Raw genomic sequence first — 24661 nt, forward strand, 5'->3', positions numbered from 1 at the left:
GGGACTGGCTGGATCTTGAAGCTGGTGCGGAAAGAGGAAAGATTTAGCTGAACCCCCACAAGGAAACAGGGGAAAAGCAGAAAATACCTAGATGTACGTGAAGTGCTTGTAATACCAAGACTCACAGCTACAATGAGGCTTGAAGCCATGGAAAAACATGTCACAGACTTAGATTTTAAGAAAAGTGTTTACTGCCTGGAACCCTTAAAAATATTCCTGAGTCATGATAAGCCCCAGCAGACCAAAAAGGCGTTGCTCCCAGCACAGCGGGATGCAGACCTCAGACGGTGGCAGATCTCCTAACAACATTTTCTCATGTGAAGCATATCCCATGCCCTCACCGGCCCATCAGGAACCAGTGATCCGAGACGTCACAGCAAGGTGGCCTGGCTTGGGTCCACATCAGAGCATCCAGCACGAACTTACCAGCCACCAAGCCAAGTACCATTTAATCTGTCACACAAGGAAAGCGGCAGAAGGCAGCAGAGCATGGAGCCACGATCCGGATGATGGGTGCCGTCTGGGTTCAGTGAAGGAAGAACAGTCGATGGCATTTGCCACCATAGCTGCACCGGGTGCTCGCCAGAAGCACTGCAGCATACAAGATGCCATGGACACAAGCTAGAGCTCCCCGAGCACCCGCACAACAGCTGGCTGCGGGGGAAGGCGTTGCGTGCATGGGGCCAGGAACAACTGTACCGCCTGGACAGAGCACTTTCACATTGAGAAGGCAAGCAGCAGGCTGCCGCTGCGCGGGCAGGAGCGCCTGGGCAGGGTCTCTTCGGATCCAGGGGGATTGAGTGGTGCTTCCCTTTTTGGATTGCCGTGAGCGGCACCGATGCTGTGCTCCTCCCTCCCTCCGTCACCCTCCGCTGAGACAGTTTTATAGACAAACAGCTTCTTTGTGGTGGTGCTGCCAGGCCAGGGGCTCTGCTAGCAAAGTCCAGCTCCGGATCACCCTCAGGAGCTCTGCTGTGACGAAGCATCCAAGACCTGCTGGGCGATGTGAGCTAAGGCAGGGAAGGCAGAGCTCTTGGGAAACTCTTGGATGAAATCTCTGCCTTCTTCCAAGCTCTGGCTGAGTTGGGGGTCCAGGGGAACACAGCCTGTGGGGTAGAAGGAATGGGGAGAGTGACTGCTTGCTCATTGCAGGGCAAAGGCCTGGAGTCAGAATTAAAGAAATACCCTGACAGGAGAGTCAACTCCTAGAGAAGCAGCAGGACAGAGAGCAACCACAATCCCCACTGAGCTCTCCAGGAGCTATTTCTCACCTGCAGCCACTTCCTCCAAGTCCAAGACCCCATCACGGTGCTTCACGAGAGACACTCTTCTACCCTGATCCCACCCCGATCTGGTGGGCAGGGTTCAGCCCACAGCCCCCATTTCTCCGGGAGGCTCCAGGGCATTTCAGGTTGGCTCTGTGCAGCTTCAGCCTGGCTCACTCTGTCACCGCTATGTCAACAGCCAGAGCAGGCTGCTGATCACCACCGCCTCTGCCCCAGCAGGGACAGGTGCCTACTCCGAGCGGTTTGGATGGCAGAGAAGCAAAGCAAGAACCACACCTTGCCTCTGACCGGGTGCCAGGGGCTTACAGGGACCCAGCGCCCAGCCTGCCCATCCCTGCGACGCTGCATCCCTCCGCTCCAGCACCCCCACAGCACCACGGAGATATCACTTCTGACCACGGAAAGCTGTGCTCAAGAGGCCACTCACCTAGGAAGGGGACCCCAGCATGCTTGGCCAGCTCCTCACCTCCTCCTTTGGAGAAGATGTTTGTGCACTCCTGGAGGAGGAAGAGCAAAAGCAGTGAGTCATAAACCCCAGGGCCCTGTGCGACAGGGCAGGCGCTGCCTGCACGTGAGCAGAGCCAGCTCCCCTCCACCTTCCAGCCTCGGGGCACTGCCTTCACCCTCGCTCTCTTTAGGAAAAGAGAGCCAGTGGTTTCTTCCAAAGCTGACACAAAGCAGCTTCTCATCTCCCCAGCTCAAAGCATTGCCCTTGCGGCATCTGCCCATTTTCCACCCAAAGCACCACGTCCTACAACACCCCATCACAAACAAGAACCTGCAATAGCCCAGCGGTCCCAACCAACTCACCGAGCAGTGCGGGCAGACGAAGCCGCTCATGTTCTCCACGATGCCGAGAACCCGTAGGCCCGTCTTCTTACAGAACGTCAGCTCTCGCCTCACATCTCCCACAGACACGGCCTGCATCAGAGAGCAGCAGTGGTTAGGGGTGTCCGTCTGTCCAGACGGACCATGGGTTTGGAGCAGGTGTGCATCAAACGAGAGGCAGAAACATAGAATAAGCAGCCACGGACAGGTCTGTGTGAACACCCTCCGGGGGTGTATATTCCACACACACCCCCCCCCCCCCCCCCCCCATAAACCAGGCCCGGAGGCAGAAGCCTGCCTGGGAACTCCAGTTCAGCCCCAGCCAGCTGTCCTACCTGGGGCGTTGTCACCAGGATGGCTCCAAGCGGCTTGTAGGGCCGCAAGGCCTCCACCGTGGAGATGTGCTCGTCTGATGTGCCTGGCGGCGTGTCCACAATGAGGAAGTCCAGGTCCCCCCAGGCCACGTCAGCAACAAATTGTTTGATCAAAGCTACAGAAATAAAAGGGGCAGAAAACACCCCTAAACAAGCAGGTTTCATCAGGTGCCCCCTGCGTGGGCCAGGTGGGGCAGGGGTCAGGAGGCACCCTGAGTGACAAGGGGCCGGGGAAAGACAGCAGGACTGTCTGCCAGCACAACACAAGATGCCCTCTCCCCACCCGAGTGATCTGAACCCACTCCTGCAGAACAGGAGCCTTGTTCCTCCAAGGAACTACCTGCCCAGAAAAGCCTGGCCCCCAGCAGGAGCCAGCACCCCCTCCAGGAGAGTTCACAGAAGATTCCTTGCACTGGAAGGTGGCCACCAACAGCAATAAACAACTGGTACCATTTTTCTTGGGTCCTCTCCACACCACGGCATCATCCGGCTTCTCTAGCAGGAAGCCGATGGACATGAGCGAGATGCTCTTGTCTTGGTCCACGAAGACGGGGACCCAGCCGCTGTCGCACTGGTGCACATCATTGTCCTGCACCCTGAACATGCGGGGTATGCTGGGGCCACACAGGTCCACGTCCAGGATCCCCACCTGCAGGTGACAAGGCAGAGCCTTCAGACACGGCTGAGCACAGCAGCAGCACCTGGCCGCACTCCTTCCCTGGGCAGGGGGGCCGGCGTCCAAATTTTCACCGCTCGCAGCACTTTACAGAAAGGGCTCTGTGACTCAGCAGCCAGATTTGAAACACAGTTTCAAAGAACTGCTTTAAAGTTTGACTGCTCTCCCAGCCTCCTTCCCTCCAAGGAGCATCTCCCGGCCATTTCCAGGCACTCTGGGGAGATCTTTATGTCGGACACCTGTCAGGATCCAAGTGGCACTGGCTCCACAGAGCCTTCAAAAAGTCCTCAAGGAATTCAGCCTGCCTCACGCCCACACTGCTCCTCTTTGTCCCCAGCGTAACACCATCCTTCAGCTCGCCCACTTCACTCCACAAAGCGAGTGTGTGTTACACCACAAACCAGCAAAGCCATTTCTCAGTGCCTTAGCTTCAAAACCAACAACGGATCTCAGGTAAATTTAGTCTCTTGTATGAAGGGGAAGTGAACTGCAGTTACCTGTGCTGGATCAGGCAAGCACAGAAAAAAAGAAACACTCGAGTCACTATGACAAAAAGCACTTTCACACAGAGGATCTATATGCTGCCCGCATAGGACACACACGCGTGCATAAAGGATGAGCAAAACCCAGCCCACCTGGAGGTCGGTAAGGAGAAGACAGAGCCCAGCACCCCACAGGCCCTCGCTCACCTTCTTCCCCGAGTGCCGCAGCGACAGAGCCAGCTCAGTGGAGATGGTGCTCTTCCCCACGCCGCCCTTCCCGGAGAGCACCAGCACGATGTGCTGCACCCCGGCCAGGTTGCTTCTGTCTGGGAGGAACGAGAACAGCGAGGAGCCATCAGTCTCTAACAGGAGCAGCAACGAGGCATCAGAGTCTCTCCCGACGCAAGCCGGCAGCACCTGACCGGCCCACGCAGAGACACGCATCTCCGCTGGGGGTGAGGGGGCTGTCACCACACCAGCAGGTCTGGTTTAAGCGTAAGGGAGAGGGAAAGCAGAGGGCAGTGTGCCAGAGCCCTTCATCATCAGAAAAGGGACAAGAAAAGCAGTAAACAGCCTGCGGTGAGTAAAGGCTTTGTCCCGATGACCTCAGCAGCAACTGGGCAGCAAAGCAATAAAAACCCACAGGGGCTCGTCACGCTGAGCCTATGCCAGGCTCAGCCCGGGCCCTCCCAGGGAATGGCTGGGAGGCTGCCGGTGAGGTCAGGCCCTTGGTGTTTCCTTCCTCCGCACCGCACCAGCCGCCTCCCCGCAGTCCCGCGTTCCCCTCCAGCCCTCGTGCCGTTTATTGCTGTGCTGTCAGCATCGCTCGGGCCTCCGCCTGGGGCTCAGCCGCCACATCCCGCCAAGCAGAGCTGAGAGCGGGGAATGCTCCAGACCGGTTCCCCAGCCCACGGCTGCGCAGGCGGCGGAGCGTCGGACCGGGCCGAGCCAGGCAAACACCGCCCGGCCCCGCGTTCCCCGGTGCCCCGTCACTGCCGGCCACTGACTCATCGCGCCGGGCCCAGCCCGGCCCCGCGCCACTCCGGCACCGACGGCATGGAGCCCGCAAGCACCATGGCAGACCTCATCCGCAGCTCCACCGACGGTAACGGCGCTCGGCCGCGATAACCGGGAGTGGGTGGGGGAGACAGAGCCAGGCCGCGAGGCGCTCTGGGGAGCGCGGCCCGGTGACACCGGCAGCCCCGCAGCGAGAGCCAGGCCTGGCCTCCGGCAAGGCCTACCCGGTAACCGGCCCCCGCCGCCTCAGGTCCCCGGCCCGAGCGCCGCGGAGCTCCTCTGGCCAGGAGGCGGGCCCCGCCGCTGCGGCACCCGGCCAGGCCCGGTCACCCGGGACCGCCCAGAAGCTGGGCCCCAACACCTGCCAGGTCGGTCACCCCGGGCTGGGCCCCCCCGCCAGGCCCGGTCACCCCGGGCTGGGAGGTCCCCCGCGAGGTGAGCTGGGCCGCCCCGGGGTCCCCCCGCCCAGCAGCAGGCCGGTTCCAGCCCGGCGGTCCCGGTTCCAGCCCGGCCACGGCCCCACCACTGCCGCTCACCCCCTGCCGACGCCTCCTCCATGCTGCTACCTAGCGCCGCCCGCTTCCGCCTTCCGCCGGGTTAAAGCCCCGCCCCCAGGACTGGCAGGCACCTCTCCCAATCGCAGACCGTCGGCTCACCGAGAACCCGCTTCCCCAGGCTTCATAGCCAATCCAACTCTCTGACTCCCCTTCCGTCAGCCAATAGACTTAGGAATATCACTCGTGACGCAAGCTAGCCCTCCGCGATGGCACCCAATGGCGCGGCTCTCCGAGGAGTGACGCACGGCGCAGCCATTGAAGCCCTGTTCCTCTTAGGCACCTCCCCCTCCCTCCTCTTTTATTTGTGAGCGACGGGGCGCTCAGCCAACGGCGAGGGGACGCAGCGCGGACGTAGCCAATGGGTGCCTGGGGGGCGGTGTCAAGAGAGGATTGTTTATGTCCCGGGAGGGGGAAAGTAGGTCAGAGCACGGCGGCAGGGCTGGGCCGGGCAGGTGCGCCGGGGCGCGGGGAGGACCTGGGAGGGACCCGGGAGCCGAGGCCCCGCCGGGACGAGCCTCAGCTGCGCGGGCCGGCGCTCCGGTGCCCGCCCTCCGGCGGGGCCGCCTGCCGCTGGGGCCGGGCCGGGAGCCGTTGGTGAGAGGGGCCCAGGCCGCGGACGACCGCCCTGGGCACCCCCTCGGGCCGCTGGTTCCCCGCCTCGGTGGGTGCGTAGGGGCCGGCCGGGCTGGGGGGCTCCGTCCGGGGCCCGACCCGGAGCGCTGCCGCGGTGGAGCCGCCGGGGCCAGCCTGCGGGCCGGAGCGCGGAGGAGCGGCTGGGGGGGGGGGGGGGGGGGGCGCGCGGCCCCCGGAGCTCTTCAGAGCATCCCTGGGCACCACAACCGGTGACGGCTCGGCCCGTTGGGGACCGGGGAGCGGGAGGAGCGGGGACGGGCTCCCTGCGGCGGGCGCCGGGATGGGGCTGACCCCGCCGCGTTGGCAGGATTCCCGTGTGCGAGGGCTGACCTGCCGCGAGTGCGGGACGCGGCGGAGCGGCCGTCTGCGGCGGGGAGGCCGAGCAGAGGAGCGGGCTCAAGCGGTGGGGGAAGAGGGGGCACGGCCCTGCGGCAGCTGTGTCTCACAAAGATGAGCTTCAGGGGAAGCAAGACTGAGCGTTGAGGCTCCCCGTCACGCCCGGCGCACGGCTCCCGCGTGGTGGCTGGAGCTGGCGTGGTCCATCGGGGCGCACGCAGGGAAGGAGCCCGTGGGGATCTGTCTCTGGGTGATACCCCCGCCTGGGTCGGGCCGCGGAAGCGGCTGCTTTGCTTCTGTCTGTTGCTCTTGAGACAAGCCGGGGCAGGTCTGTGAGAAGGCCGGTTTCCCTTCAGCGAGTAGGGGAGCGGTCTCTTCCCCGCTCCAGACGCTGAGAGCAGAGTCTTCTCGCAGTGCTCGGAGGTGAACAGCCGGCCTCCCCGCAGACACACACCCGCAGCTCAGCCACGCAGGGCCCGGGGCGGGCGGGCGGAGCCCAGCGAGCTGCTCGAGGGTGACCGGGCGCCCGGGAGGCCGTGCCTCGGTGGCTGGCGATCCTGACGTGCTCCCGGCCAGCGGTCAGAGACAGACGCTGGATCTGTGCGCTGTGGAGGGGGCAGCTGCTGCCACTGGGTCTTGCGAGTGTTTTTTGGGAGCCAGTTTAGCATGTGGGCTTGGGGAGAAGTTGACTGTGCATGGAGAAAGAGGTTGAAGCTTGCAGACGCTCGCAGTGCAAGAGGAACTTGCGTTGCGTCAGTTGATGCACTGATGGTGCCTGTGCAGACGTGGTTCGTGCTGATCCGTTCCCCGGGGGGGCTATGGTGACCTGGGGGAGGTTGCTTCAGGGGGCAGAGCCTGGTGAGCAGAAGCGGGACGTGGCTGCTGTGTGTAACCTCCTCTCCCTTGCCCTCCCAGCTTACCTCTCTCGGAATAGCATGGCGCGACGCCCGCGGAGCAGCAGGGCCTGGCACTTCGTCCTGAGCGGGGTGCGGCGCGAGGTGGACACCCGGGCGGTCGCCTTGGCCGCCAGCGCACGTGGCTGGGGCTACGACTCCGACGGGCAGGTAGGCTGGCACTCGGGGGGCTCTGGAGCGACACGAGGGAAAACTGGCCTCTCCCCCCGACAGTGGGCACTTACTCAAGGGCTGAGCAGCTAGTGCTTCAGCACACAGAACTGGCCAAAATCGGAAAAGAGCCAATAAATATACAAGCTGCCTAACGAGCCTCCTCCATTCTGTACAGTGGGGCGTGGGGCTCCCAGCACATCTTCCCAAGGGAGGGGAGGCTGAGCTGCCCATGGTCTGCTCCCCAGCTGTGCACCACAGCTCTGTCGTTAGCTGATCAATATTAAGCTAAATGCTTTTTTAAGCATATAAAGTGTGTGTGTGGTACATAAAGTAGATACAGTATTTTTTAAAATATTCTTTTTTAAGTAGTGATCTGAAGATGTGTTTAAACTGGATCAGTTCTCCCATCTGGCTCGCTGTACGGCTGTGCTAACTTCTGGTCTTTGTGCGGCTGTTAGACGGCGGTCGAGGGAGTGGGGCTGCTTCAGTCCATGAAGTTAGGTGTCTGCAAACTGAAATTCTCTCACATTTTGTAATGTGCAAGTCACTCGAGGATCCAGGTGTGCTGGAAGATGGGAACACAGCAGGAAGAGCAGTCAGTCAAGCGGTGTGCAGAGTGACTTACGTTCACCTCTGCTGTTCTTCACCCTTTTCCCCAGTTCCTGAGTGTGTGAGTTCAGTTCCCTGTGCAGCGGTGAGGACACAAGGAACTGCTCCTGGAGCTTCAGAGCTAGGCTAAACCCTTACGAGGCCACTGCCAGAGCACGCTGTCCAAACCCAGGCACAGTCCTCCCAGAAAATAAGCCTTTTCTCTGCAGTCAGAGTAGCTTTGTGTTTCTGCGGTAATGGGAACAGCTGGATTTCTAGATAGCAGTAGTTAGGAAGGTCCAGTGAAGGACAGAAATCAAGCTTTTTGGTATGCAGGCTGGAGGAGGGCTGGGCAGTATGTAAGTAAGCCTGAGTGATTTCAAGTCCCACTGTCTTACACGGCTACAAGAACATGAATCTAAAGGACTTTTGTCTTTAAATATTGCTTACAAAGTCTGCCATGGGGGTGAATAATGAGCAGGTACACCTGACTAGCGTGTAAACCCAGCGTAACTCGCTGCAATCTGTGGTAACAGATTCAACAAGGGCAAATGCAGGGTCCTGCACCTGGGGAGGAACAACCTCATGCACCAGTACAGGCTTGGGGTGGACCTGCTGGAGAGCAGCTCTGCGGAGAGGGACCTGGGTGTCCTGGTGGACGACAGGTTAACCATGAGCCAGCAGTGTGCCCTGGCTGCCAAGAAAGCCAATGGGATCCTGGGGTGCATCAAGAAGAGTGTGGCCAGCAGGACGAGGAAGGTTCTCCTTCCCCTCTACACTGCCCTGGTGAGGCCTCATCTGGAGTACTGTGTCCAGTTCTGGGCTCCCCAGTTCAAGAAAGATGAAGAGCTACTGGAGAGAGTCCAGCGGAGGGCTACAAGGATGGTGAGGGGATTGGAGCATCTCTCCTGCGAGGAGAGGTTGAGGGAACTGGGCTTGTTCAGCCTGAAGAAGAGAAGGCTGCGAGGGGACCTAATAAATGCTTACAAATATCTGCAGGGTGGGTGTCAGGAGGATGGGGCCAAGCTCTTTTCAGTGGTGCCCAGCGACAGGACAAGGGGCAATGGGCACAAACTGAGGCACAGGAAGTTCCGTCTGAACATGAGGAAGAACTTCTTCCCTCTGAGGGTGACGGAGCCCTGGAACAGGCTGCCCAGGGAGGTTGTGGAGTCTCCTTCTCTGGAGATATTCAGGACCCGCCTGGACAAGATCCTGTGCAGCTTGCTGTAGGTGACCCTGCTTCGGCAGGGGGGGTTGGACTAGATGACCCACAGAGGTCCCTTCCAACCCCTACTATTCTGTGATTCTGTGATTCTGTAAGAGACTCCATTAGGCAACACCAAGCCCTCCCGTAATACAGGGAGCGAGACGGGGCTTTGACTCATACAGTGTCCAGTGCAGAGACACTTTAGTCTCTTGGCACTGGGGAACAGTAAATCAAATTTTTGTATTCATGCATGAAAATAAACAAAAGCCTTTTAATCCTTCCATGGGTTCCCTGTGGGCCTGTCCGCAGCGTTGGCGTGAGAAGCTGCAGCCGTACTGCTTAATCGGTTCCCCTTTGCTCTGCCCTCTCCCCTGCCTGGCCTCCTGTCCCTTCTCCTCCTCCTCCTCCATCAGCTCCCAGGTGCTCTCGAGCAGTAGTTTGCAGCAGTGCGCTCTGCTTTTGCAATGCCTTGGCTGGGGTTTGCTTAAAAATACACGTGTTAAGGACTTGGGCTGTCACTCTGCTTGCCTGCTGTGACAGATCCTTGCCCCTGGCAGGCACAAAGAACATACCTGCTCCACAGAGTGCCCGGAGCTGAGAGGTCTCTGCAGCTCAGACAGGTGCTAGCCAGGTCCTAAAGCAGGGTGACTGGACTGGCACAGCCCCTCACCTCCCTGCGTGGCGGGCCAGGCCGGGGCACGATGCAGCCGTGCTGCTGCCGGCTCTGGCACGAGCCTGGGGACCTCCCCGCACAGCTCTGCGGCGCGCGAGACCTCGCAGATCTCTGCCAGCCCAGCTCCCCGAGCCTGGGGGCCTTCAGTAGTGACCATTCCTCTGCTCTCCCCGGCAGCACAGCGACTCGGATTCAGAGCCGGAGTTTTCCTCCCTCTCGCCCTCCATCCCGAGCGCCATCCCAGTGACCGGAGAGTCCTACTGCAACTGCGAGAGCCAGAGCGAAGCGCCCTACTGCTCCAGTCTGCACGCCCTCCACCGCGTCAAGGACTGCCAGTGCGGCGAGGAGGACGAGTGTAAGGAAGGGGCTCCCCAAGGGCCCCCTGTAGTCCTTTGGGGCTTGAGGTGGGTGCAGTCCTGGCCTGGTGGCGTGGGCTGCACCCTTGCATCGATCCTTTGCTTTCCACGGGGGCCGTTATCTCTGTCCCAGCGTACGGTGCTCCTGTGTTTACATCTCAAGGCCAGATAGACTGTAGGAAGATTACAAGCACGAGCCTCCTGTGATGTTTCAAGGGCTAAGTCCTGAACTTGTTAACGTATCAGAGTTCACCTCTGGGGACCTGCTTTCAAATCCGGCTGAGGCCACCAGTGAAACGGACCCTCGTGGTTACAGCCCTCTTACCGCTGATCCCTGGCAGGGTGCCCGGCTGCATGGCAGGGCGTGCTCAGGGCAGAGGGAGAGGTTGGCAGAGGGTGGGCTTGGCCTGGCTGAGACAGCATGTGGCATAGCGGAGCTACCCCTTGAGCCTGTGAGAAGTGTAGGATAAAAGGAGGCTCCACCTGGGTCTGTGAACCCCCGTGTTAGCCAAAATGGGAACTGGTTAATGCCGACAGCTTCGGCTTCAGAGCACTGAACAGTGCCCAGTGGGACACTGCACAATAGTTCAGGCCTCAAACAACTCTCCACCGTGCACAGCTTAGGATTTAGCCTCTGAAGTTGTTTAAAAAAAAAGATGAGTAACAACCCCGACAGGCCTTCAAAACCAATGTGTGCCTCTGCTTTGGCTTGGGGATGGGTCTCTGAGGGCCTCTAACCATCCTTGTTCCCTCTGTGCTTCCTGAACAGATTTCGACTGGGTGTGGGATGACCTGAATAAGTCGACAGCCACCCTGCTGACCTGCGACAACCGTAAGGTGAACTTCCACATGGAGTACAGCTGCGGCACCGCCGCCATTCGGGGGAACAAAGAGCTGGCAGATGGGCAGCACTTCTGGGAGATCAAGATGACCTCCCCAGTCTACGGCACAGACATGGTACGTGGGGCAGAGTCGCTTACGGGCATGCAGAACTGTCCAGTGTTCTTCAAACAGGGACTGGGAGAATAAAGTATTGCCCACTGTAGGAGATCAGGTTCAGGGCCCTCTAAGGAACCTGACTGCACAAGTCTATGGGACCTGCTGAGGTGTATCCAAGGGTCCTGAGGGAACTGGCAGATGAAGTTGCTAGGCCACTATTCATCATATTTGAAAAGCTGTGGGAGACTGGTGAAGTTCCCAGTGACTGGAAAAGGGGAAACGTAATCCCCATTTTTAAAAATGGAAAAAAGGAAGATTGGGGGAACTACAGGCCAGTCAGTCTCACCTCTGTGTCTGGCAAGACTGTGGAGCAGATCGTCCTGGAAACTATGCCAAGGCACATGGAAAATAAGGAGGTGACTGGTGACAGCCAACATGGCTTCACTATGGGCAAACTGTGCCTGACAAATTGGTGGCCTACTATGACAGAGTTACAGTGTTGGTGGATAAGGGAAGAGTGACTGATGTCATCTACCTGGACTTGTGCAAAGCATTTGACACTGTCCCAAGCGGTATTTTTGTCTCTGAATTGGAGACACATGGATTTGACAGATGGACCACTCAGTGTATAAGGAATTGGCTGGATGATCGCAGTCAAAGAGTTGTGGTCAACAGCTTGATGTCCAAGTGGAGACCAGTGATGAGTGGGTCCGTCAGAGGTGCATATTAGGACCAATATTATTGAACATTGCCAGGGACATGGACAGTGAGATCAAATGCACCCTCAGCAGGTTTGCCGATGACACCAAGATGAGTGGCGCGGTTGACGCACTGGAGGGAAGGGATGCAATCCAGAGGGACCTGGACAAGCGAGAGGTGGGGCCACATGAACCTCATGAAGTTCAGCAAGGCCAAGTGCAGGGTCCTGCACCTGGGTTGGGGCAATCGCAAACATGGATACAGGCTGGGGGATGAAGGGATGGAGAGCAGCCCTGAGAAGGACTTGATGGTGCTGGGGGATGAAAAGCTGGACGTGAGCTGGCAATGTACGCTCGCAGCCCAGAAGGTGAACCGTATCCTGGGCTGCATCCCCAGCAGTGTGTCCAGCAGAGCGAAGGAGGAGATTCTGCCCCTCTGCTCTGCTCTGCTCTGCTGAGACCCCACCAGGAGTCCTGCGTCCAGCCTTGGAGCCCTCAGCACAGGACAGACCTGGACCTGTTGGAGCGGGGCCAGAGGAGGCCACAACAATGATCCAAAGGCTGAGAGAGCTGGGGCTGTTCAGCCTGCAGAAGAGAAGGCTCTGGCAAGATGGCAGTGCGGCCTTTCAGTACTTAAAGGGGGCCTATAGGAAAGATGAGGGGGCTCTCTTTATCAGGGAGTGTAGTGACAGGACAAAGGGTGATGGTTTTAAACTGAAAGAACATAGATAAGATATTGGGAAGAAATTCTTTGCTGTGAGGGTGGTGAGACATTGGAACAGGTTGCCCAGAGAACTTGTTGATGCCCCCTCCCTGGAAGTGTTCAAGGCCAGGCTGGATGGGGCTCTGAGCACCGTGGTCTGGTGGAAGGTGTCCCTGCCCATGGCAGGGGGTTGGAATGAGATAGCCTATAAGGTCTCTTCCAACCCAAACCACTCTGATTCTGTGAACAGGACAGCAAGCTTCTCCAGCAGTTCAGCTGGGCCTCCTCCCTTAGGAACGGAGATTGGAGCTGGGAGCCTTCAGCTCCAGTGTGGGGCCTCTGACTGGGCTTCACCAAGGGCTTCTGGGTGTTTTGCCCTGTGCCGAGAAAAGGAGGGGAGAGCCAGAGGTGGAGTCTGGATTGTGCTTTGGTGTTTGAAAAGACGCTAAGCTTGTGGTGTTGTCCCTGGCCTTGCGTCCCAGATGGTGGGAATCGGGACGTCGGATGTGAATCTGGACAAGTACCGCCACACCTTCTGCAGCTTGCTGGGCAAGGACGAGGACAGCTGGGGACTCTCCTACACAGGTAACGCAGGCAGGGGCAGGGGGCAGGGGGGCTGGAAGGGCAGCAGTGGACAGAAGTGTTGTCCTAAGGGGTTGAGAATGAAGCAGTCTGGATGGGACTGAGGCCAAAAAGGCCACCAGGCCTGTGAGTGCCTTTGTTAATGACAACCGGGGCGGCTGCCGGCAGCTTTCAGCTCTCGGAGCATCTCGCCTTGCCTGCATTTTGCAGACCCCTTAGAACCGGTGCGTGAACCCCCAGGGTGCCTGCACTGCCGCTTGTGCTCTGGCATTGCAAAGCCTCAGCTTTCCGCCTTTGATCTCCCGTTCTAAGGTGGGAGGGCAGGGATCAGGCAGCAGGAGGAGTTTTCAGGCACTGGACGAGGCTGTACCAGTGGGAACTCGCAGCGCAGGAGTTGGGATGAATTTCTGGAGTGCAGGTTTTCCACTGAATGGCATTTTTTTTGTTTTGAGGACTACTGCATCACAAGGGAGACAAAACCAACTTCTCTTCGAGGTTTGGCCAGGGCTCCATCATTGGGGTGCATTTGGACACGTGGCATGGGACGCTCACGTTCTTCAAAAACCGCAAGTGCATAGGTAAGAGCAAGGGCAGCCGCAGCGGCTGCAGGCAGAGGGACGGGGAGCAGCGGGGAGCAGTACTGTGCTGGCTGAACTGAGAGTCTGGCTGCAGTGGGGCTGCCGGAGAAAACACTGGCAGAGTGGAAGACCCAAGGTGTCAAGTGAGTGGGAGGAAGGTGACCTGTGTTGTTTAACAGATTGGGATTTCCAGAGGCTGTTTTCCAAGGGTTTTCCAACAGCTCTGTAGTGAACAGGCTCAGGCAAGCTGGGGGGAGTGAGATCACCTCGTGAAAACTAATGTGAAACCTTCTTGACGCTGTCCCCTGGCAGGGGTTGCAGCCACGAAGCTGCAGAACAAGAAGTTTTACCCCATGGTGTGCTCAACGGCAGCCAAGAGCAGCATGAAAGTGATCCGCTCCTGCGCCAGCTGCACCTCCCTCCAGTATCTCTGCTGTTACCGCCTGCGCCAGCTCCTGCCCGACTACGTGGACACACTGGAGGTGCTGCCATTGCCACCAGGACTCAAGCAGGTGCTGCACAACAAACTAGGGTGGGTCCTGAGCATGAACTGTAGCACATCAAAGCCTTCCTCCTCCTCTTCCTCATCTGGAAGCGACTCAGACAGCTCCTGTGGCTCAGACGCAGAGGCCTGCCAAAGGAAGAGGTGCAGGAGGACATAATGTCTCTGCAGACGAACTGCTGTGAGGGAGTCTGGTGGGGTTTTGTTCCACCGCCTGCGAGGGTTGGCCTGCCCTGAGGCACCTCTTTCTTCATGGGCACTTCTGTTTCTACTGGTTTGCAAAGATGCCTCTGACACTGATGGAGATCTTTAGCCCAGACATCTGTCAGATGCACTGAAAAAACCCGTGGGCTTACAGAGGTCCCAGCTCTCTGAAACGGGTAGGCTGCAGGCACCTCTTGGAGCTTCATCTCCTGCCTTGCTCTCAAGGCCATCGCCTCTTCCTGAAGGCTCCCTCTGCTCTGCAGACTCTCGGCAGAGGCAAGATTTAAGGTGGCCTCCCGGTTTCAAAGCATCCTAGACTCCAGTCACACAACTGACCTCCTCAAAAGACAAAATCAAAGACCAGCCCCCTCCTCTGAACTGTTTTGTGTTGGTTTGGTATCTGCGATGAACTTGTCGCACTGTGGGGCATGATCGAGCAGCAGCATGGAGGGCTCCTAGAGATGCATCTGCATCGCTCTTGTGAAAGAGCAGTTATTTATACAAGTTGAGCTGTTGGTGATCTTTGTCAAGCCCCGAGGACTTTGATTGCTTTGCATGTTGGCTCCTGCTGCTTCTCCTGTATCAAAGACTATTAAACTGTAACAATAAAAGTAGAAACTGTCTTTGGTCCTTCTTAAGCCCCTTGAAGGCAGGAATCTGAAGGCTGTTGTCAAAAACAGCCATGCTAGCACAGCTACCAGCCTGGAGGGGTGTTTTAAATGCAGCACTTGTTTGTCTGATCTAGAGGAGATACAGGCAGCAGAGATTACCTTGTCTCCGCCCCGGGGAGGGTTCCTGTGCTTCCCACTAAAACACCAGTCTGACTGGAGTGGATCTTCAGCGGAGCCAGATGGACGCCTGTGGCTGCGCATAGGCAGGGAGGCTGCAGGGTTTTATAATGCCTGTCGTCTGGCAGGTCATGCTGGGACAAACAACCCCAAACCCCCATATCGGAGCCTGAGAATCAACATAGCTTCTGTGCCCCAAACAGCCCTTGGCAAAGCTTCTTGGTTACGCTGGGGGAAAGGCTGGGTTACAGCCTGGGCCAGCAACGCACCCAGCAGTGGCCTGGTATCACTGCCAGCAAAGGGCAGGCAGGAGAGCCACCCGGCTCTTCTGCATTTGGGATACCCCTGGATATTAGATAGGAAAGAGGAGGGGAAAGCGCTTTAGCTGCTCCTTGCAGATGAAGACTCAAGCACTGGCTGGGAACAAACTGCGCAGCAAGAGGAGGGCTCAGGTGCTCAAGCAGCTCTCGCTGCCTGGCTTGCATCAGGCTGCCAGGATGGGCTGGCTCGGGGGACCCATCCCAGGGCTGACCCAGCCGCAGCCCACCTCAGTGGCTGTGTTTGGCATCTCCGCTTCCTCCTGTTGTATCTGCAACATCAGCAGAGGAGCAGATCCTGTGCTGCTCAGGGACAGCTCACAAACACTTCCACATCCAGCCCCTGCGCCAGCCACTCCTTAGCTCTTGTAAGAGACACCCTGCTCTCCAGACAGGGGCATGGAAAGCTGGGGCAGCTAAAAGAGGAATGGAAAGCCTCAAGGCTGAAGAAAGCATCTGTAACAAGACATTTATTGATGTGCTAGTCATTGTTCTGCAACAGGATCGTCTGCTACCCCTGGCCGGGCTCCCAGCAGCCCTGCCGTGCCAGCAGCAGCTCAGCCCCTGCTGAGCCTTGGCAGAGAAAACAGGGAGGCTGACTGGCACGGTCCACGGTCCCCCTGTGTGCTCGGGTCCAGGACAAGGTCAGGAGCGGTGGATACCACAAAGAGGTAGATGTGGCGGGCTATGTCTGTCCCAACACGGCAGTCTTTCCTGCTGACGTCTGGTTTCACCGGGATGTCGCTCAGCAGGAGTCGTTTTTCATCTTCTGTGCTGCATTCTTCATAGGCCATTGAGCACATTAGAGAAGGAAGCAGTTAGCACAGATGCTCTAAGAGAAGACTCCAATCTCTCCTGCAAGGCTCAATCCCATCATTACAGTGAGGATCCATGACTGAGCCTTGATCCAAACATACCACGATCAGGGGATGAAGCTCAGAAGAAACAAGATCTATCGCTTGTAAACAGATCTCACACTCAGAGTTGTGTGTTGCCCCTCCAACATACAAGGAGAGAGCTGTAAAGCCACTTCTTCTGAAGAGGCTGTGCTAGGGACAGAGATCAAAGCTCCAGGGGAAGAAAAAGGAGAGGAGACTCATGACTACATGAGACCTTTTTTTAAAAAGTTCTCTCACAGTTTCTGATCTAATGGAAAGAGCTTATGTGATTAATGCTCACAAAAAGAAGCACTTGCTGATAAAAATGTGTCTTCATAAATTGGCTAAGCTGCTGTCAGAAGGGTTAGATGGCATTCTAGTCTAATTCTGCTCCCCCAGCACCTCGCTGAGCCAGTCTAGCTCAGGAAGCAACAGAAGGCTAAGGGGAGTAGGAAGAGGGAGAATTTAGTGAGGTGAATCAAGATCATACAACAGAAGAGCAAGGAAGGTGTGAGGTGTGCCACTGGTGACAGCAAGCAGGGTGACAGAGCTCGAGTGTCCTGTGGAAATCCCTCACAACTCGTAGGGGTGACACATGTTTTCTACTTGAGGGTGATGTGGAGCTGTTGGACTGTAGCGGCAGCCACCTGAGATATCACCCATTTCAAGTATAAACAAGCAAAGCTGACGGACAGACCATGTTGGACAAGGGTGGTGGGATGCATCCAACAGGCCCTCAGCTGCACTGGCTGGGGTGGGCAACCAAATGCATCACCAAGCAAAAATGCAGAGATGCTTTCAGGGGGTCCTGGGAGGTGAGACCAAGGCAGGGAGAGGCCTGGAAGGGCTAACAGGATGGGTAAGGAGATGCTGCTGAAGCAAAGCTATGGTTCAAGTCAAATGGCCATCTGGAGACAAGCCTTGCCTCTCTGGAGAGCCATTTTCACACTCAGGGATTGTTTGCTGCATCAACAAAGACCTTTAAGCGAGGAGGCACATGGCAGCCCTCCCTGCCTTCATCCTCCAGGCTTTTAACAGGACACAGAGGGGTGTGAGGGCTTACCTGTAACAGGAGGCTTGGGGAGGGATATGCTTCCACTATAGCTGCTGCTGTTGCAGGGCTGACTGTTAAACCACTGGATTTGTCTCTTCCACAACTGCCAGAGCCCTGTACCATCCTTCTCCACTCGTACCCCGCTGGTCCAGGCCCCAGCAGTGCAGAAAGGCAACTCCTGCAACTCCAGCTGCCTCCTGCGGAAAGACAGACTGCGGAGAGTAAGACCTGGGACCAATGCGTGCACTGAGCACAGGCCTGCAGACCCCAGATGCTGCAGCTTTCCCCTAGCATGAAGCAGTGGGCTTCCTTCTAAAACCTCTGTCTGCCCAGATGTTTTTTTCCTCTCACAATTTTCTTTCCTTCCCTGGAAAGCTCCCGAACATCTTGGTGAAAAGGTTTTCCTAAGGCCATCATTCTCCCTCCTTTCCCAGCACTGAATCACCACTACATTCACCACAAGAACAGAGGGTTTTCGTGGGCACAGAGACTGAAAATGATCTTGAGCCACATCTAGTCTGGGCCCTTACGCTGATGGCATCAAGGACAGGCTGGCAGCCATAGGGAAACATTCCTGAAACTTCCACTGAGGTTTCCCAAAGCTCTGGGCTTGGGACGTGACCGAGTCCAGCCACACGACTCACTTGTACGGGCGTTTTGCTATTGCATTCGTCAGCGCAGAGACACGCTGGCCCAATTCCTGCCACGTGCCTAGGAACAGCACAGGGTGCCAGCCCTGGCCGCCCGAGGCACCCGGCGAGAGCAATAAGGGAAGCGCATGGGTAGGACACATCCCTCGGCTGGGGCTCGAAGGGGAGGAGGCTGCCTGCATTAGCTCTGTTTACACAGCGCCGCAGGAAAGCCTGCTCATCCTTCTTAGCTCCCAGTAAGGCAGAGAGTCATAACCCTCTTTGGGGGTTACTCAAGCAGGGCAGGAATTTAGCTCAAGCGATATAAAGCAAGGGTTTAGGTGGTGTGTGACCTAGTTTATGATGGCTGCGGCATCACGAGGAGCATTGCTGCTCTGCTGTGAGACACAGGCTCTGCAAGGCACAGACCCAAGCGAGAACCAACAGCTCCTTTCACAGCTGGCCGGGCAGTTCTTGGTGGGGTTGGGGAGGGAGGCTGGATCAGCTCTGAACCAGGGTCTTTAAGAAAAGGAGGCTCCAAACTGTGCCTTGAAGTCTGCAGCGCCTCTGCAATCCCATTGCCAGCCAGGGTGAAGGAGGACGCACACGGATGCAACCTGACCCAAGCCAGCCACCACCTCCCCTGGCAAAGCATTCCTTACACACAAGAGCTCACCAGCGGGAGCCTGCTCTGCACAGCTCAACTCCAAGCAACACAAAACTTCAAGCACTGTAAGAAGTTTTACCTCCAGTATCTCTTCCTGAGCCACAGCCAGCTCTGGGCCAGGCTGGAAGCTGGGATTCTGCTTTCCAGGGCTCGGTGCCTGCTGCCTGTGCTGCTCCTGGTTACACCTACAAGCAAGAAACACCACTCACACACAAGCTCTACATATTCACACCTCAGGGCTGCTGTCTGATCAAGAGGAAAAGGCCAGGCTTAACCAACCCACACATGCTACCTCCCAATCTGACTTGAAGCTGGAGACGAAGGTGTCGAGTTTGCTCCAGGCCACCTGCCCGCCGGCTGGCAGCAGCTCCCCTGCGGGGGAGAGAAGGGGAGACCCAAAACCATGGTGAGAGCCACACGGTTCCTCTGGTGGCAGAACTCAACAGGCCATGGATGACTTTTTTTTAAACATAGCACTCTGGGTAAAATTTATCCTCACAGGCTTAAGCGAGAAAGAGCCCAGGAGGTGGTGACACAAGAGCTCTCCCTGAGAAAAACTCCAGACAGGACAGGATGGACCGAGCTACTGTCGCTGCATCTATGTGGGGAACTCTGGAAGTGATCACACCATCACCACGGATCCCTCTGCCATGCACAGACATGGACAGGAAGGACCCTGGCGCTGGGAGCAGCACACGAATGGGACATTCAGGGGACAAGAACAGGGCTCCAGGCACTGAACAGCTCTCCGTACTTGGTGAGCAGCACACAGTGCTGGGAACAGAAGGGCAATTCAGCCAGAGCAGCAAGGAAAGGCAAGTCAGGCCTGCCCGGCTCCCCTCTGAGGAAAGCAGCACCCTGTGCTGGGGTTAACAGCAGGCGCCTGCGTACCATCCCTAAAGACCTCCTGCTGTAGTCAGATAGGGCTTCTCCCACAAGTTCTCTCCTTTCAAACCACTGCCCTCTGTAACGCAGCTTTGTTTCAGGGTGGAGCAAGGACAGCTTTGAATGAGCCCTCCCTCCCCTCCCGTGTTCAGCGACTGCTGTAGAGCACTTTGTGTAGGTCTGGCTCAGAGATCCGTATCACCTGGCTTAAGGAAAAGAGGCACTTATGAAAACCTTCTAGCTCTACCAACACCTCTTTCTCCTCTTCAGCCTTCGCCATGGGGCCATCCTGAAGAAAATGAAATCATCTCCAACACAAGCAGAGGTCCAGCATGAAAATAGACAGCAAGTCTCCACCTGTGCAGAGCCCACACTGTAAGAAGCACAATCACCTGCACAGCTACGTCCATACTACGCTGGGGAAAGGCCAAAGCTGAACTGCAAGGTAAAAACCCTCTCCGAGCAAGCAGGTCACTGAAAGAGCAAAAATAGCCTGGCAAGGAAAGCAGTGACAACTGCAGAAGTTGCTAACCAAGACAAAAGGACACAAAATGGCTTTGTCTGCACTGCGCTCACTGTTAGATGGCCACGCTATCTGAACCTACATAATCTGTAGTCTATTATATGACCACAGCATCAGCAATGTTTTATCCAGCAACAGCAGAAACAGAGTTCTGCCTCTGCCTGAAATTCCTGTAGTGGGGGTGAGCACGAGAACAGCCTACCTCAGCCTCCGCTGCCACGCGGATACCGTTTGACACGGAACCTTCCAAAACCAAACCAAAATGGGAACCATATGTGGTCCTAGAAGGTACGTGCCATTTCAGGTTCCCAGTGAGGGGGTTCAAGAAGCAATCACTGGGCTTTCCTAACAAGGGGCCCTGCAGAAAATTTGCCCAGCCTCTCCCAGCTGCAGCATGCCATGCACAGCATGTGCGCTGGAAAGACTGCTGAGTGCCCAAGCGAAACCTCTGTATAAACAACGTGTAGTGATCTCATTCTTGCTTACTACAGGTTCCCTGGGCTCCCCCTAGGTGCCCACCTGCCTAAACCAGTGAGATATAGATGCTTAAAAGACATTGGCTTTGGAATAGTCTGTGTGAGAATCAGATCCAGCTCCGTTCCCCAGGCTAACTGATCACCAGTAATGGGCATTTCTGAGGCTGAGGACTCTGATGCCCAGCCTAGAGAGGTAAGACAAGGCTTTCTCCCCACAGCACATCAGCTGCCAGCTGACACGCACAGAGATGAGAAGGACTCACTGGAGGGGACAGAGTGTTTGGCGTGTTTCTCCTCCAGGTTATGCTGCAGGGAATTGCCTGAGGCTCAGAAGAATATTTATAGTCCAAGGAACTTAAAACCTTCACCCAAGTGTTTGAGCCAGGATCTTTGAGACCTGTGGACGACAGAACAATACAGATGTCAGAAAAAAAGCTATTTCATCAACATGAATCAAGAACGAAAAAGCAAGTGCGAAACAAGGAATTCTGCAAGCGTGGGATGTCTTCCTTCCTACGGTGCTTGTGCTTGCTGGCTGGATTGCTAACTGATTGACTTCATCGTTGACCATCTCTGCAGGCACCTATAACTTGTCCTTCTCACCCCAGCCAGGTACCTGGACAGTGGCAGGCAATTTGCCACAATGACTCTCAAAATCAGCTCGCGCATTCTAGGTTATTAAAGGCAAAATTTCAAAGCTGGGTCTTCTGTTTCCTCAGGATCTGCATTTATTAAATTTGTAGAAATGTAATTATTTTTGAAATTTCTCTCTGTAAAATAAGACAGAAATTAGCCAACAGGCTGAACAATTAGGCGCGAGGAAGCCAGGTTCCACCGCCCATGCCCAGCCCCGTCACACCTCCCTCCACGCTCACTTCAGCCCCGTTCCCACCACTCCTGTGCATGCTGCTGCTCCAGCAGCCAGGCTGGACACACATGGGGATGTCACCAGGCAGTCCATGGACAATGTACCCTTAATTACTGGCTCTGCAAGTACTGTCCATCATAGCGACTGTGAGTCGACACCATCCATCTGGAACCTTCCTTACAGTTGTCTGTAACCTCGTCAAACCAAGCGTTTGGACTGTTTTCCTTGACAGATACCTGCTCTAGACTGAATATGTTCGAGATGTTCCAACAAGCTGTTTCTAAGAATGCAAGAGGAGGGTTAAGAACATGCTGCTTGTCCACCTTAAAAAATATCAGCACCTTGTTTTACGAGGGAGCTTTGCCAGTGGGACTGCCCGGCCCAGCCCCAAGCCGCTCCCCGGGGTAGGACGGACCTCAGGGTGCAAGGCTGGCTGCTGCAGGCACAGGACAGTTAAATCCAGCTGGCGGCCGGTCACAAGTGGTGTTCCCCAGGGCTTGGTTTTGGGGCCAGTCTTGTTTAACATCTTCATCAATGATCTGGATGAGGGGATTGAGTGCTCCCTCAGTCAGTTGCAGATGACACCAAGTTGGGTGGCAGTGTCAATCTGCTCGAGGGTAGCAAGGCTCTGCAGAGGGATCTGGACACACTGGATTGATGGGTGGAAGCCAAGTGTATGAGGTTCAACAAGGCCAAGTGCTGGGTCCTGCACTTCGGGCACAACAGCCCCATGCAACGCTACAGTCCTGGGGAAGAGTGGCTGGAAAGCTGCCCAGCAGAAAAGACCTTGGGGTGTTGGTCGACAGCCGGCTGAACGCGAGCCAGCAGTGTGCCCAGGTGGCCAAGAAGGACAACAGCATCCTGCCTTTGTCCATGGAATGTGGAAAGAGGGGCAGGCCACTTGGGAAGAATACAGGAATGTGGTCAGAGCGTGCAGGGATGCCATGAGGAAGGCCAAGGCCCACCTGGAATTGAAGCTGGCAAGGGATGTCAAAAACAACAAGAAGGGCTTCTTCAACTACATCAGCAGCAAAAGGAAGGCTAGGGACAACGTGGGGCCGCTGCTGAATGAGGCGGGTGTCCTGGTGACGGAGGATACGGAGAAGGCAGAGCTACTGAATGCCTTCTTTGCTTCAGTCTTCAGTGCTAAGACTGGCCCTCAGGAATCCCAGGCCCCGGAGGTAAGAGAAGAAGCCTACAGAGAGGACGACTTTCCCTTGGTCGAGGAGGACTGTGTGAGGGATCGCTTAAGCGATCTGGACGTCCACAAATCCATGGGCCCCGATGGAATGCACACACGAGTGCTGAGGGAGCTGGCGGATGTCATTGCTGAGCCACTCTCCATCATCTTTGAGAGGTCCTGGAGGACAGGAGAGGTGCCCGAGGACTGGAGAAGGGCCAATGTCACTCCAATCTTCAAAAAGGACAAGAAGGACGACCCAGGGAACTACAGGCCTGTCAGCCTCACCTCCATCCCGGGAAAGGTGATGGAGCAGCTTATCCTGGAGGCCATCAACAAGCAAGTGGAGGAAAAGAAGGTTATCAGGAGTAGTCAGCATGGATTCACCAAGGGGAAATCATGCCTGACCAATCTGATAGCTTTCTACGATGGCATGACTGGCTGGGTAGATGAAGGGAGAGCCGTGGATGTTGTCTACCTCGACTTCAGCAAGGCTTTTGACACAGTCTCCCATGATATCCTCCTAGGGAAGCTGAGGAAGTGTGGGCTGGATGAGTGGTCGGTGAGGTGGATAGAGAACTGGCTGAATGGCAGAACTCAGAGGGTTGTCATCAGTGGTGCTGAGTCTAGTTGGAGGCTGGTGACAAGTGGTGTCCCCCAGGGGTCAGTACTGGGCCCAGTCTTGTTCAACTTCTTCATCAATGACCTGGATGAAGAGTTAGAATGTACCATCAGCAAGTTTGCTGATGACACCAAACTGGGAGGTGTGGTAGACACATCGGAAGGCTGTGCTGCCATTCAGCGTGACCTGGATAGGCTGGAAAGTTGGACAGAGAGGAACCTGATGAGGTTCAACAAAGGCAAATGCAGGGTCCTGCACCTGGGGAGGAACAACCCCATGCATCAGTACAGGCTTGGGGCGGACCTGCTGGAGAGCAGCTGTGCGGAGAGGGACCTGGGTGTCCTGGTGGATGACAGGTTAACCATGAGCCAGCAGTGTGCCCTGGCTGCCAAGAAAGCCAATGGGATCCTGGGGTGCATCAAGAAGAGTGTGACCAGCAGGTCGAGGGAGGTTCTCCTTCCCCTCTACACTGCCCTGGTGAGGCCTCATCTGGAGTACTCTGTCCAGTTCTGGGCTCCCCAGTTCAAGAAAGATGAGGAGCTACTGGAGAGAGTCCAGCAGAGGGCTACGAGGATGATGAGGGGACTGGAGCATCTCCCCTACGAGGAGAGGCTGAGGGAGCTGGGCTTGTTCAGCCTGAAGAAGAGAAGGCTGCGAGGGGACCTTATAAATGCTTACAAATACCTGAAGGGTGGGTGTCAGGAGGATGGGGCCAGGCTCTTTTCAGTGGTGCCCAGCGACAGGACAAGGGGCAATGGGCACAAACTGAGGCACAGGAAGTTCCATCTGAACATGAGGAAGAACTTCTTCCCTCTGAGGGTGATGGAGCCCTGGCACAGGCTGCCCAGGGAGGCTGTGGAGTCTCCTTCTCTGGAGATATTCAAGACCCACCTGGATAAGGTCCTCTGCAGCCTGCTGTAGGTGACCCTGCTTCGGCAGGGGGGTTGGACTGGATGACCCACAGAGGTCCCTTCCAACCCCGACCATTCTGTGATTCTGTGATTCTGGCTTGCATCAGGAATAGTGTGGCCAGCAGGAGTAGGGAGATGATCGTGCCCCTGTACTCATTTTATTGGTGCAAATATTACTTAAAACCATGTCAGATAAAGCAGCTGGATCCCTGCCACCCAGAGAACCAAATGAACCTGCCCAGGCTCTGCACGGAGGAGAGTGAGCAGGCCTACAAGTCTCTAAAGAGAACATTTAAGGATACAAAACACTCATCCTTAAAAAACATGTTTAGTTAAACAAATCTTGTTGCTAGCAATTAGCAGCGGAGTGAACGCTTACCATAAGGATAATGCAATTAGCAAAACAGAGTGCGTGCAAGACGTTAACGAACACAGTGATCCAAGAGGCAGTGCTTTCGGGTCTGATCCCATGCGTGCAGGGATGAGCTGCACCTTGGATTCAAGCCGCTGGGGACCGGGACGCCGCGTTGCACTCGTCCCACTGGCTTCTGCGCCCGAGAGTGAAACCCACCCAGCA

The 24661-nt window shown here is 56.4% G+C and overlaps 3 protein-coding genes across 5 annotated transcripts; 1 reads left to right on the forward strand and 2 right to left on the reverse strand.

The window, feature by feature from the left end:
- Positions 1-422: 422 nt before the first annotated feature.
- NUBP2 (NUBP iron-sulfur cluster assembly factor 2, cytosolic) lies at positions 423-5272 on the reverse strand. The gene is made up of 7 exons (XM_075437033.1): positions 5200-5272; positions 3854-3972; positions 2939-3137; positions 2450-2604; positions 2097-2207; positions 1714-1783; positions 423-1106 (listed from the first exon to the last, which is right to left on the reverse strand). Exons 1-7 carry the CDS (start codon positions 5219-5221, stop codon positions 961-963), a joined length of 822 nt encoding a protein of 273 aa, XP_075293148.1. The 5' UTR covers positions 5222-5272; the 3' UTR covers positions 423-960.
- A 346-nt stretch (positions 5273-5618) lies between these two features.
- SPSB3 (splA/ryanodine receptor domain and SOCS box containing 3) lies at positions 5619-14904 on the forward strand. 3 transcript variants are annotated; one of them, XM_075437029.1, is made up of 7 exons: positions 5619-5672; positions 7105-7253; positions 9902-10079; positions 10850-11037; positions 12903-13005; positions 13455-13580; positions 13893-14904. In XM_075437029.1, the coding sequence occupies exons 2-7, from the start codon at positions 7125-7127 to the stop codon at positions 14240-14242; spliced, it is 1074 nt and encodes a 357-aa protein (XP_075293144.1). In that variant the 5' UTR covers positions 5619-5672; positions 7105-7124; the 3' UTR covers positions 14243-14904. The 3 variants fall into 3 exon arrangements, with proteins under 3 accessions (XP_075293144.1, XP_075293146.1, XP_075293145.1); XM_075437031.1 differs by having other exon boundaries at positions 5620-5639; XM_075437030.1 differs by lacking the exon at positions 5619-5672 and adding an exon at positions 5821-5881.
- Positions 14905-15846: 942 nt separating this feature from the next.
- On the reverse strand, positions 15847-21821 carry EME2 (essential meiotic structure-specific endonuclease subunit 2; the record flags this gene model as incomplete). The annotated part of the gene is given in 10 exon segments (XM_075436050.1): positions 15847-16183; positions 17334-17396; positions 17398-17520; positions 17968-18059; positions 18675-18804; positions 18852-18865; positions 18912-18991; positions 19661-19793; positions 20767-20900; positions 21713-21821. Coding segments are annotated over 10 exon segments (1113 nt in total), but the record flags the coding sequence as incomplete, so codon positions are not given.
- Between the last annotated feature and the right edge of the window lie 2840 nt (positions 21822-24661).

This window comes from Opisthocomus hoazin, chromosome 15 (genome assembly GCF_030867145.1).
Source record: "Opisthocomus hoazin isolate bOpiHoa1 chromosome 15, bOpiHoa1.hap1, whole genome shotgun sequence".
Lineage (NCBI taxonomy): Eukaryota > Metazoa > Chordata > Aves > Opisthocomiformes > Opisthocomidae > Opisthocomus > Opisthocomus hoazin.